The 14523-nt window shown below is 40.5% G+C and overlaps 1 protein-coding gene across 4 annotated transcripts; it reads right to left on the reverse strand.

Moving 5' to 3' along the window:
- Window positions 1–790: 790 nt before the first annotated feature.
- Window positions 791–14091, reverse strand: TLR7 (toll like receptor 7). Of its 4 annotated transcripts, none has more exons than XR_010474500.1 (3): window positions 13806–14090; window positions 5370–8980; window positions 791–931 (listed from the first exon to the last, which is right to left on the reverse strand). XR_010474500.1 is itself a non-coding variant. In XM_065073195.1 (3 exons), the coding sequence occupies exons 1-2, from the start codon at window positions 13806–13808 to the stop codon at window positions 5840–5842; spliced, it is 3144 nt and encodes a 1047-aa protein (XP_064929267.1). In that variant the 5' UTR covers window positions 13809–14091; the 3' UTR covers window positions 791–931; window positions 5804–5839. The 4 variants fall into 4 exon arrangements, 1 of the variants encoding a protein (XP_064929267.1); XR_010474499.1 differs by having other exon boundaries at window positions 3708–8980; XR_010474498.1 differs by having other exon boundaries at window positions 2895–8980.
- Between the last annotated feature and the right edge of the window lie 432 nt (window positions 14092–14523).

Raw genomic sequence — 14523 nt, forward strand, 5'->3', positions numbered from 1 at the left:
TTGGAAAAGGTGAGAAAATAGGATGTGCATTGTAGAGGATAAGTATCACACAGTTAAAGTCATGTCATAACTTATTCTTTATGTGCATCACTTACTCTGGAACATGTTTCACAATGCACTTCCAAGTGCAGCATGTCCCTCTCCCAGCCCAGCATCCTCACCCTTCCCCTTCTTTCCAGATGCACATCAAAACCAAAAACCAACATGGTCACCCACATGAGTGGCTTCATCTTTACTCAATGCCTGCTGCTAGAGTGGGCCTTGTGTAGAATCACAGGAAATATCCAATGTGAAAAAACAGAAAATGTGGTACCAGCAATATCACAAGGCTGGAAGCTAAAACCACTATTTGCTGCTTCCTTTTTCACCACACTGGTGACTAAGTTTCCTGGAGTTAAGTATAGGCTATACATAACTGCTCCTTCCTCTTCTTGCAGCAGCCTGAATTTCTGGTTGGATCTCAAAGATGAATAGTCCAGCTCTGGTATTTTGATGAGCTGATGCCACTGCTGCATGAAGTGTGTTTTAGTACATAATAGCTTCTGTCACAGTGACACTGTGGAACATCCGGGAGAAATATGTGAGGTGAGAAATGACAATGAATTATGGAAGGGCTTTGAGATCTGTTTTTCCAAAGGACCAAGGGTCAATAGAATCTCTTTTTGCAAGTTTTCACTTTTGCATCAGGAATGGGAGTTCAGGATAGATAAAGAAGAGCACAGCTTAGTGATTGAGCTTCTCCTAGACTAACACTAGAACTAAAAGTAAGTCATAGTCCAAGATAATTAGGTTATTAGGTTAAGAGATTTTATTATAAACAGAACACAGCATTCAGCTACGATGTTCAAGAGCATAAGCTTGTATGAATATAATTCTTCTTTGCAGACTTGTGGATCTCAAGTATTCTGGGTAAAGGATGAGGAAGAATCATCTGCAAACAAGAAAAAAATATAAGGCAAAAACTCTCTTGTTTTATGTTTCAGGAACTTTTTCTTTGTTCTTGTACACTGGGAGATGTCAGCGAAAAAAAAGATTTCAATTGAGTTCTTCAGTTAGCAAAAAATAGGCATAAAAATAGGGCAGGAAAAGAAGTCATTCACAAAGAAGGTCTCATTGGCAGTTTCTCTCTTTGATTGAAAAGTACTACATCTGTAGGAAAATACAAGAATGGGTATGTGTGTTTTTAAGCAACATGTATTTCCAGAACCTCTCACTCTTGTGGAATCTTAAAGAAATATTGAGAAAATACATGATGCCAGAGTTGCAGATATTACTATGTGGAGTATGATATAGATAAAACTAACAGCTAAGGCAGTAAGGCTGTAACTTAGCTTGTAAAATGAAAGAAAATATTCAGAAAAAGCTTTAGAAACCAAAAGCAGAAACCTTCCATTTTATAAGCTTGCCACTTTTCCATAATTATATAAATATATTGTCACTCCTTCAATAATCCCACTGCTTGAATAAGACTGAAACTTTATGTCCTTAAGTGTTTCTGAATTTGCATGAGCAAAGATGGTTTTGATTTTGGGGATGTTTCTCTTAAAAAAATCTAGGTCTGCTTTTGCTCAGAATTTTAGCATTAGCAATATGTCTCAGTGACAATAAAGGAAGGAAAATAAAGTGCAGAGACATATGGCCATGGTTTTAGGTCAGTGGCTATTCTGATACCACTTCTTTGGCTCAGGACTCTGTATCTTGAACAAAGATACTCTCCTACCAAAGCAAAAAAAATACACTGCAGTTTTATAGAACTTAGTAGGTCTTCCTACTGTCTCATACTTTGCACATCCAAACTAGGAATTTCTCACCAGGTACACATTTGATTGTCAATTTTGTGATTTTTCTAATTTTCCCACTTATGCTTCTGGAGATAATGGTGGATTAATGTGTATGTCTTTCACATTTAGACAGACAATTTATCTTCCCATATTAGGAAGCCTACTTCCATATATATTCAATGAAGTTGAGCTCCTCCAGAGGCAATGGAGAGGAATTATAAACCAAATGACCTAAATGTCTTCCTCAGAGCAAGTGGAGAAATTTGTCTTGTACCTGATTTTTTTCAGGTGAACAGCCTGTCACAGACCGTATTTCTAGAGGCAGATACTTTCAGAACAAGATTGAGAAAATGAAAGGGCAGGGATTATTTAGAAGACAACAAAATATATTCACTGTTTTGGGGAGCCTATTGCCTCAAAATGTGATCTACTACAAACCAAGGGCTCCTGATCTTCAGAGAGCTTTTTGAAAGATGCTGTTATGAAATTTCTTTACAAGATATGTTTGCTACATAGCACCCCGAATTTATTGCAGAACAATGGCCTAAGCAAGCTAATGCTATGTTGAAATTAGACCTGCTCTGACTTCCAGAGCTCCCTTCTAACATAAATTATTGTCACACGGAGACACCTGCAAGTTCCTCCTATCTCAGTTCTTAAAAATAGGAGATCAAAGATACAGAAGAGGATTTTATATTCATATAAACCTATGCTATAAATAAGGATGTTTCTTGCTAGTTTTCATTGATTATACTTCTTGTGCTACAGTAATGATAGTACAGTAAACAGTGCATTTTCCTGCTGATTCCACAAGGACAGTAAAAACTTGATAAATTTGCCATATATTCCTCATCCTTTCTCTTCTTTCTCCTTCTTCCACTCCGTGTGTGGTCTTTCCACACCACATAGACCGAATACCAAGTCTAGCAATTTTCTGGTACAATTTCTTTACAGGAAAACAATAACTGATGAAGAACAGTTCTGGTCATCACAATTGGTGTTTACAGTATTTCAGATATTTTGATGTCCACGTGACATAGTCATTCAAGACCAACTTGCCACTGACCGCATGTGTAAACCTCACCTAACTGAAAGTATTTGCAGTGCACACACCTACATCTGAGCTGGTCACCATGGGAACCCTTCACAGATAGCGGGGAGAAATTCTGGTTTTGCGTTGCAATTACTTTGGCCCATCTTAAACCTCTGCAATAGGAAAAGTGATAGTCATAAAATGTCTCTATCACCTCACATCTGAATGCAGAATGACACATTGACCTTTAGATGTCAACATTTAGGCTAGCTGAATGCCCTTACCTCTTCCTCCTCATCGACCTCCTCCAGATCACAAGCTATACCATAGTGAAACCCTGAAGTATGGACACCTCAGGGCTCTTCAGTGTTTGATAAATTCAAACACTACTACACCAACCAGGCAAGTAAGCTCCAAGGTTAAAATCCTCATACAGTTAGAGTAATAAATTAGTTTGAATCTGCCAAATAACTCATAACTCCTACCTTTTTCATGGTGCTCCATTATTAAAAAAAAAAAAAAAAAAAAAAATTCAGGAGGAATGAAGGGCATGCCCATTTATGGCATTTCTTAGCTATGAACCTAACTAATCTAAATTCAGATTATTTCTCCTGTTCAAGAAAGATTTTGATTAATGAAATACTCTTAACTACTATGTATTAAACTACCTTAAAAAAAGCCCCAAACCCTGTTGTTCTATGACTACAGAGATAATCTTCAGTCTGCAAAACACACATGGTCCAGGACAGTAAATGGCCTCCTTCTAGCATACCATGAAGAATTGAGAGAGAAGGATGCAGCCATGGCTCAGCTCATCAGGCTGGTACCTCCTTCTTGAAGCATGGTAACTACATAGAGGTGTCACAGGATACAGAAATGGGGTAGGGAATTACCTTCTTTAGCTAAAAAAATAACTTCCTGTTTCAGTCTTCCTTGGTCCCTCCTCATTCCTCTGGCCGTGTTTTTTTGCAAGGGAAGAGTGCAGGTATCAGAAAAGGTTTTTATCTCATGAAACCAGCTGTGGGCTCTTCTCCCGGTGACCCAGGTGCTGGCTGAGAGTGCTGACCCTTGCAGTGGGCAGTGCCATACCAGCAGATCGCTCCTTTCCCACTGCAGACCACAGCACCATTCACTGTCGCTCTTGGATATTCAGAAAAGTGTTGGTGCAGCAACCCCATCCTCTCTGCAGCCTTGTGCTGCAGTATGCATAAGCCCCTTGCCGTACTGTCAGCTCAGACTTTTGTGTATATTAACATATGCGTTGTTACTAATGCCATAAAAGTCTCTTGGATTCCTCTAAATGGAAGAGGAGGAAGTGCTTCTCCCCTCAACCTTGGAAAGGCCATATGACCTTGTGGCCACTACCCTAATCAAGCAGGCTAAGAAAGAGGATCTGCTCTGGGTAGAAATGATGTAGGCAGGTAGAAGGAGATTGTGTGGGAGTAAGTGAGGAGTAGAGGTTCCCATTTCAAGCATTACCTTATGAAGCAACTCATATTAAAACTCCTGTTACTGTATTTAGAGATACACATTGTTTAGGCTTACAAACAGAACCATCAGCAAGATATATTATAAAAAAAAAAATATTAAAACGAAACCATAAAACTACAGTATTCTCAAGCAGTTCCTCCTCTTTTTCCTACATATGTTTCAGTCAGTAAATATGCTGTGACAAATTGGGAGGAAAACCACTTTGTTATATGTAATATTATTATATGAAGCTTGATTTTCTTGTTTGTGATTTTGTTCCTGTCTGTCTGGATACCTCCAAATAAATGAAAATGGAGCTACTTAAAGAAAGGACAGACAGACTTGTAGGAGTTGTAACACAGGACCTAGATGGAAAAGGGGAAGCCAGGCTCCTGAAGCTGATGGCACAACACTGGCAAGGAGTTCCAAGTCCTTGGGGAGGAATAAGTTCAGCCCAGGAGGCAGGTGAAAGGCAAATTGAAGAGATTAATTGGAAATGAGCAGTAAATGCTTCTTAACTTCTATCATGCCCAATCTGGCTGTCTTTTTCGCTGTTCTTTCCACCTCTTCCCCTTTCTCTTTTTTATTTTTACCTTCCTTTCTTTGTCTTTTCCTCTTTGTTTCACTGGATTTTCTACATCTGCCTTGTGCAAGGGCTTCCCTCTGCTCTCTCTTCTCACTCCCACACAGCAGCTCCTTGCACAACGACTCCATTTATCTTGTAACTTCTTCTGACCTACAACCTGCAAACCCTTCTGAATTTGTTTCTCTTATATGTTACTATTTTAGCCCATACATGTTCTTCAAAGTCTCTTCAGATTTATGAGATTTTTGACATACCACACCCAAGCTCCTGACAGCAGTCCCACCAGAATTCCCTCTCCCCAGCCATTCGGCCTGTTGCCCACTCACACACAAGCTGTAGGCTCAGCAGCTGTAAGCCCAAGATGAAATAATAATCGTTCTTACATTTCCCCAACTCCTAAATTCAAAGCATGAGCTTTGCTTAGAGTATTTTCTGAGACAGCTGTGTCAGAAAATACTTTTCGTGATTTCAATAAATATACCAAATACAGAATCCATACTTTTCTATTAAAATCACATTTACTCCAACAGTGATCTGAACAGCAGCAGCTTCAGGCATGGCTCAAGTCCTCCCAGCAGTCTGTGCACTAAAGTAAGCTGGGCAGGTGTTTCACCCACGCTTGACCCAACCCCAGGAGATGCTGAAGGCCTCCAGTGAACAGAGAGCTGGAAGCAGTGAGTCTGTTCAAAACCAGGGACTTCCAGTGGGTAGTGCATACTCTCTTATTGTGCAGCAACCAATATCAAACAAGGTGCACGCCAGATAAACATCTGTGCTGGCAACAATTTCTGTTCAGTCTTGTCATAGCAAAACAAGCAAACTATGAGCTTTGGTACTGATTGTGCATTTTGTTTTGGGGTAGGATGTCACAACTGCATTTACCCTCCATGCTTCCACACTGTCTCCAAATGAAGTTTAGGATCTTTTTCTCACCGTGCATCCTAAGAGTATTTACAGGGAAGGGTAGAGCTAAACAGTTTCTTGGAGAAGCTTGTTGTACGCCAGGGTATTGCTCATTGCTATTGCATTTTTCAGGCACTGCCAAAAGTAGGGCTGAGATCGGGGGTTAGTTGGCCATTCCAGGACAGAATTTCTGCACAGCCTCTTCCTCAGCCGGACGTAGCGGGACTTCTGCAAAACCTTCTCCAGAAATATCAAGATAATGACATCTATTTTTTCATCTAGAAGCCGCTGGTGGGCCATGTAAAATGTTGTCTTGAAACTGCCGCTTTGAATGTACTTGTTGGTCAGCACAAATATGGTCTTTTTGCTCAGCTGAATGCTCTGAGAAAGGTTGACGAAGACTGGCTGTCCTGGCAGCCAGTCCCTCTCTTCCAGACACAAATTGAACTGTCTGGCTTTTTGATCTTCCAGCCTTTCAACCAGTTCACTCAGCACCCACTCATTCACAGCTGGATCTTCATTGTCATAGGCAATAAATGCATCGTAGCAAGCCTCTGGTAAAGACAAACGCCTATAGCCCCTCAGCTTGGCAGCGCAGTAATGGTAACTATACCACACATCCCAGAAATAGAGGTGGCTTGTCACTGTGAACACCATGAAGCCAAGCACAGTTGCAGCTGACAGAGCATACAGGACCAAATACGAGGTGTCCAGCTCGCAGGTATACAGGTCCAACAAAACCAGGCTCCTTCCCTTATGTGCCCCTGGGCCAGCACAGGTCACATCCGTGGCCAGAAGAGGAATAGTCACTTGAGTCTGGTTGATCCACCAAACAAACCACACAGCATCACAATTGCACTTGAAAGGATTGCCATGCAAAAGCAGCATCCTCAGGTTGTTAATGACATTTTCAGGGAAGCTCGATTTCTTGATTATTTGGATCTTGTTTGAGCTGAGGTCCAGGTATTTCAATTGAAAAGCACCTTTGAGAAAATATTTGGTTAGCCGTTGAATGCGATTGTTTCGGAGCATGAGTTCTTGCAGCACTGAAGAGCAATTGGACAGTTCTCGGGGAACAGTAGTCAGAAGGTTATCGCTGAGGTCCAGAGTTACTAGTCTCTTCAGATTCTGGAGGCTTCCCCAGCTGAAAGCCTTCAGACGGTTATTGGTTAAGTTGAGGACCTTGAGTCCTGGAGGCATAGCTTCAAAAACACCAGTGGGCAAAAAACTGAGTGAGTTGAAGGAAATGTCCAGTTGTTCCAGGCTGGTCAGATTCTTGAAGAATGACAAGTACCTGGAATTACCATCCATCCATAAAACATCTAAACGATTTCCTCTGAATTCTAAAATCTCGAGAGACTCGCTTTCCATTCCTGTGCTAATAGAGGTAGAAATCTCATTCTCATTCATCATCAGCTTCTTCAGACAAGGCAAGTTTTTCATAAAACTAAGCACGTGAGTAACACCTTCTGCCAGAAAATAATGCTCATTATTGCTTATGTCCAGTATTTCTAAAAGTTTTAGCTCTTTGAATGCAGTTGAGTATAGCAAGTCAATCCTGTTGTTAGAAAAATCCAGATATTTCAATCCAGACAAGTAGTAGAATTCACTTCCATTTAAAGTCTGACTTATTGCATTACCTGACAAGTTGAGACATCTGAGGGATCTAAGTCCCTGGAAGTCTGAGGGGTTTATAAAAAATATGTTGTTTCTGCTTAAATCCAGAGTTTCTCCATATTCCAGGCACTCTTCCTTAACTAATGATCGAGAGGAAGCAGCCTCTTTGTCTTTGGACCTGCAACTTCTCCCATACTCATCATACCTGAAATAATGCATCTCTTGTAATACTTGCCTGTTGTATTGCTCCAATGAAATCCTGGGATTAGAGCAAAATCCATTAAAGTTCCTTTCATCTGAGGAAGGAGAAATTTTATTCACTGAGAGGTCTATGAGTTTAAGAGCTGGGAACTCCTTGAACACTCCCAGGTCAGCTACTTTAATAAAATTAGTCCCGAGGTCCAACACTGTTAAATTTCTGAGACTGCGCAATGGATCTAGATTTTCCTCTCTAAGTTCTTTAAAGACATATCCCTTGAGCCGCAGAATTTCCAGGTTAGAGAGGAAGGAAAACGTCTTAGACAGATTCAAGAATGGAGAATAGACCTTCACTTCAAAATTAAAAGACAGATCGAGCACTACAAGGCTGGGAATAAACTTCAAAAACTGAGCATCTCCAATCTCCTTCATAAGGAAATTTTGGGAGAGGTCAAGTTCCTTGAGATTCCTAATGTTTTTAAACCAAACCCTGGGTATGCTCTGAAGAGAGTTACTGTGAAGCCGCAAAATTCTTAAATTTTTCAAGGAATAAAAAGCATTTGAGTGTATCTCAATTGTACCCTTGGGGCAGGGAGTACAAGGATATGGGGCATTATAGCAACGTGGACAATTACCACTAAGGTCAAGAATTTCTAGGTTGTGAAGGGCACTTAAATCATGGTCTTGAACCACTTGAATCATGTTATTGTAAATATACAATTCCTTTAAAGTAGATGACAGATTGGGTGGAATCTGAGTTAAGTTGTTAGACTTCAGGGATAATATTGTTAATTTTTTCAGCTCCAGAAAGGCTGTTTTTTCAATTTCAAAGGAAACATTGCATGGGTTACGGTAGTAACAATTCTGTCCCAAATACAGTATTTCTATGTTTCCTAGCTCTGACAAATTGTGTTTTTTGATAGAAAATATATGGTTTGCTTCCAGGCTCAGCAGACTTAAAGTAGCAGGGAGACCCCGGGGTATTTCCAACAGCTGGTTTGCATCCAAGTACAATGACTTCAGACTTGTCAGGGCAGCAAAACTGCCATTCTCAATCTCCAGTCTCCTGATGCACACATTGTCTTTGGGCCCCATTCTGGCAGGCACGCAGTTGCATCTGAAGTCAATCTCCACAAGGTTTTCAAGATGAGCAAAGGATGTTGGATTGATACGGGGGATATGGTTAATATTCAGGGTAAGGTTGGTAGCATTTGCAGGAATCCCTCTGGGGACTTCAGTGAGATGTCGATCAGTGCAGTCCACTGTCACAGCACCTTCAGAGGCTTTAACATCACAGGGCAAACTTCTGGGAAACCAAGATCCTGACAGAAGTACTGGAAATAAGAAGAGCAAGACCAACAGCAATATATTTGGCTCTTCTGCACTAAGTACCTAAAAATAAGGAAATAGGGAAGTATTAATTTACTGCAGCGAAAACATCTCATAGTCCATCACACCGATCACGTACTTGCTTAGATCAAATATACAGCTAACCTGTGGTCCATTCTCTTACACTAGCTAAAAGTGAAAGCATATGTGGGATTCTAAGTTTGGGGAAGGCATAGGTCAGTATTTCCTCAAACTATTTCTTTACTGTCTTACCACTAAGTATTGTAGTATTAAGATAAATATCACTCTTTAAATAATGAATCTTTAAAAAAAAATCTACTGAAAAAATGACAAGGGCTATGATTAAAGGCTACATTGCTGTTAATTTTCTTTTCCTTAAGGAGAAACAAAGAGCGTTAAACTTCTAGCTGGTTGCTGTTGTATGACTGTGTAAATGAGCAAAGTTAATTATTTGAAGGATATGAAAGACAGAGAAAATCTCTAGTCACTTTTATATGTTTAAGTGGTGTAGCAGGTCACTAATCATTTCTTCTTGGAGTATGTGGGGCTCAGTCTGTTCCCTGTGTCTGTCTTCCAGCTCAGCTGGCTGGGTACCCTGAGAACAAGCAGTCTCACTTTTAAAGAGTGAAGCAAAGAAAGCATTAAGTACCTCATTCTCTTCCTTAGCTTTTTTCACTATGTTTCCCCCTGCATCCAATAAGGGATGGAGATTCTCCTTAGCCCTCCTTTTGTTGTTAATGTATTAAAAAAATATATATATATAAATAAAACCCACAATTTTTTGTCATCTTTTACTGCATAGCCAAATTAACTTCTAGTTGGGCTTTTGCCTTTCTAATTTTCTCCCTGTATAGCTTCACAGCATCTTTGTGGTCCTCCTGAGTTGCTTGCCCCTTCTTCCAAAGGTCATAAACTCTCCTTTTCTTCCTGACTTTCAGTCAATGCTCTCCATTTAGCCAGGCTGACCTTTGTCCCCATGTGCTGGAAGATGTGCCACTCCTGCACCTTTAAATTTCCTTCTTGAAGAGTATCCATCTTTCATGGACTCCTTTGCCTTCAGAACTTCTTCGCATGAGACTCTGCCAACCAGGCCCTTAAACAGGCCAAAGTCTGCCCTTCAGAAGTCCAAAGTAGCAATTCTGCTAACCCTCCTCCTTATTTCTCCAAGAATGGAAAACTCTCTCATTTCATGATCACTATGCCCAAGATGACCTCCAACCATCACATCACCCACAAGTCCTTCTCTGTTTATAAAAAACAGGTCCATTGGGGCACCTTGCCTAGCTGGCTCACTAACTAGCTGTGTCAGGAAGCTGTCTTCCATACACTCCAGGAACCTCTTAGACTGTTTCCTCTCTGCTGGATTGTATTTCCTAAACACATCTGATAAGTTAAATTCCCCGATGAGAACAAGGGTTAGCAATTGTGAGACTTCTCCCAGCTGCTTATAGAATATTTCATCTATCTCTTCATCCTTGTTCAGTTTTTGGTAACAGACTCCAGCATAACTGCCTTGTTGACCTTTCCCTCAATTCTTACTCATAAACACTTGACCGTTTCATCATCATCGTCAAGCTCTAGACAGTCAAGACACTCCCTACCCCAGCACTTCTTCTTCCACGCCTATCACTTTTGAAGAGTTTAGGGCCATTCATTGCAGCATTTCAGTTATACAAGTCATCCCACCATGTTTCTGTGACTGCATTATATCAGTTTTCCAATTGCACAATGGCTTCCAACTCCTCCTCTTTGTTGCCCATGCTGTGTGCTTTGGTGTAGAGGTACTTTAGTTGCGCTATTTATCCTGCCATCTTTTTTGGTGGAGAGGCCCCAACTCCTATGTGAAGTGCTATGGTGCTTTCTTCTTTTCAGCAGATCCTCAGAACAAAGGCAATGCAGTTAAATATTGCAGTTGATAGCCATGACTATCATTCATACAGTTTCTCAGAGAAAGCTCACCTGGACTAAGCAGGCCATGATGTGAATTCACATTTCATTATTTTCAACTCTTGTGAAGTTATTTGTTGAGAATCAAAATAACCTTCATTTGGTTTTGTCCTGGTTTTGTTAAAAACAAGTTTCTCTTTTAGTGAATTTGCCTATCAGCTAAAGCTTTCATATTAGCTGCATTTTCCCGGAAAACCAGATACGTGTTTTGGTAAACATAGCAATGGAATGCAAGGTTATTGATAAGGATGGATGCACATCTCATGAGAGGGGTAATACGAAACAGGTGACCAAGAAACTGACCAACAGAGTATAATATTCCATTCACGTGAATACTTCATATAAAAGTGGGAGATCACAAGGATCTCATCCCTTTTCCTTTTGGCCGACATTAGGAGGGGACCTTACTAGTTGTCCCTGCGAACTGAGGCCTAGTGACAGACTGAATCCAGCTCCAGTTAGCTGCAGAGTCCAATCCAGGACTTTGGTTGCCGGCTCTGCAGTTGCTGGGAATTTCAAGATTGGTTTTGTATATTTTTTATTATTTTTTCTATTCTTATTAGTAGCATTAGTAAAACATTTTTAACTTTTCCAACTCTCTTCTCTCTGTCCTTCTTTCCCTCTCAATCGCCTGTCCTTAGTGGGAAGGGGGGAGAGGGAGGGGCAGAGAGGGGAAGGTGGGGGGGAGGGAGTTAACAATATGTCTACCACAGTTTTATTGTCACTCCGCAATCAAAACCTTGACAGGTTTACAGCAATTCAGTTTGGAAGTTCACCCAGAGGCCACTGGGTAAGACAGTTCACCAGTGTCTTCGGTACTGTCTAACCAATCAGCTTTAGAGGATGACCAACTTTTTGATTTCCTGATGTAAACAAGCACTTGGATGAAAATTATGAATAAGAATAATCTGAGTAAATGGGGAGCCAGTTTGGAGGAGATATAACGCATTCATTTCCTCCCACCATCCTAGCTTTCTTTTTAGAACTCTTCTTCCTCCACTAATATGGGCAGGGATGCGGGAGGGAGAAGGAAGGGCTTTACCACTGATATTAATTAGATTGAAAACTGAAAGTCTTCCTTTGAATGAAAGGGACACTGCAGGAGAAAAAATTTGAGTATGTCCTTGTAGATATTTTACCTTCCTTTTTTTTTTGTTGTTGTTGTTGTTTTGGTTTTTTTTTTGTTTCTCCACCTCCCCCCCCCCCCCCCCCCCCCCCCCCCCCAAGGACACACTATATTAGGCATGGAAAAGACTTAATTAGACTAACAAAAAAAAACAAAGAGGGCCTAACCATAACCTAATGTCCCACGGTGCCCCAGCTCCTGCCTACCTTGAAATCTTGCCTTACCAGACCAACGTATCCCAGGGACCAGGGTCATTTAGCCAAAGCAAGTGCCCATAGAGCGTGGCAGGGACCACAAAGACTCTCTGCATTACAAGATGTGTCACTCCATCACATGGACACCATTTACTTTTATCTATCGGTGGATGCTACAGTACAACATGAGGTGCTGAGCCCCACCAGCCATGGACTCAATATCTGCAGCCACTGAGGGAAATACTGACAACCACCATGGAACAGACTTCAGCAGCCCATCTTTCTCTAAAAGAAGGAAGGAAAAACACTTCCGCTAACTGGGAGTTAAACCACAGATTTGCTGCTCTTGAGGAAAAGTTAGTTACAACCAACATTTAAACATTTGCTAAAACAAATTAAAACCTCCTGTCCAAATGCTAGAGTAAGACCTGATCAAGGTGAGATTCCAGTCTAGATTGCTACAAACTTTCTACATGAACTCATACTTGACCACTGTACTCAGGCACCTAATTTTAGGCACTCACCTAAGCTCCTCAGTTAATTGCCTTCAACCTGTGCTGCACTGACAATAAATAGAGAGTGGCAGAGAGGAGAGAGGAGACTAGTGGCAGAGAGAAAGGAGAGAGGCTCCTCTGCAGGCGCTACTCAACTCTGGAGATGGAGGAACCTCTGCCTGACCACACACCAGAGACCAGCACTGCAGGGTTAGGTGCCTAAAACTAGATGCAATTACTCCGTGCTTTAATAATCTTCACAAACATATTTGTAGCTTTCCTAAGAAGTCAAAAAATGCCTCTTGAGACATTTGCAATGCTCAGATTTTGAACCCTCATTTATTGCAGTATTTTTAGGAACTGTTGTTGCAGAGCAAGCCTAGCTCCTGCCATCTTTGTGCTTCATTTCTTTGCATACCCTTGTCTTTCCTGGCACCTTTTTAATGCATTAGCCCTTTTAACTATAAACTGTTACATTCTGGTGCTCTGACTGTTTTAATGTGTAAAACCTTGTATCTGTTATAGTAGCAGCACAAATTAAAGACATTGTTTTATTTAGAGGAAACAACTTGTGCAACATCTTTGCAATGAGAAGCTAGTTTAAAATTACAGCTAGAGGTATGCACGAGAGCTGTTCTTTTCTCTGGGCTCTATGCTTGACTTTATAAAAGTTCAAAAACCACTAATTTGCTCGTATTTAGTAGGATGTGCACAAACCCATACTGATTTAGGTCATTCTTCAAATATTCACTGAGAATACAGCTAGGTGTTTCTGAAGGAAGTTCTGTAGGTGTTCAATATGTACTTAAAGAGATGAAACGGGCAAAGCCTAGCAAAAAAAAAAAAATCACCTCAGAAGTTGCAGCAATTAGAAAAGATATTATTATACCAGTTCTGTAGCACAGTAGTACAAACAAGTCCTAGCCAGTTAGTATTAGCACACGGAAATGCTTTACTTTCCTGTCTTTACGTATTGCATCTTCTAACCACAATAATCAACTGGAATATTTAGAGAGCAGAAAAGGTGATTATGTTCTTGAAAGTCTTCCATGATATTTCCAGTGAAAGTGGTCTAAGAGCAAATTTAAAATGAAAGTTTAACCTACCATTTTCTGTGTGCTTCCAGATCTGGCAGATTTGTTGCTGGAGGAGACTATAAATCAGAGCAGAAGAAAACAACATAAAAGAGGTCCCCACTGGTTCTACTCAGGTGCAGAGGAGAGTATAACAACATAACTCACTTGAGACAACAGCAGTAATCACTATTCTACCACTACTCTTCAGCTGCACTGTGTCTTGAGAAATAATCGAATGTGAAACAACTGCTGCAACCTACTTCCTCAAACATTTGTTCTTAAAATTAAAACAACACTGCACTTAGTCCTCCACCTCCTATAAAAATAACTGACTACTCTTATTTTTTTCCTTCTAAGCAAACTCTCACATTACTCATACATCCACGTGCTGTTGTGACAAAAGATCTTTTTCCTTTTCATCTGAAATGCTGCAGTTTTCTCTGTTCTTTGTTACTTTTCATTTCAAACAGTGTGTTTTACGTACCTACAGTGTCATACCTAAAGATCTGTAGTAAGACCTACTCCAAAAAGATGAATATCCAACCCATGGGGAACCCTAAAGGAGGGCAATTGCAAAATACTAGGCAACAGAGAATGCAATCAGTCAGATAGGAGACAAATGCATTACAAATATGTAACATTCACTTCAGACAACTAAAAGTTGCAGAAGCTCAAGTTCCTTCTGTTTCACACACTCCCCCCCTTTTTTTTTTTAGTGTAAGCTCAGCAAACAGACACAGAAATATTA

This window comes from Columba livia, chromosome 1 (assembly GCF_036013475.1).
Source record: "Columba livia isolate bColLiv1 breed racing homer chromosome 1, bColLiv1.pat.W.v2, whole genome shotgun sequence".
Lineage (NCBI taxonomy): Eukaryota > Metazoa > Chordata > Aves > Columbiformes > Columbidae > Columba > Columba livia.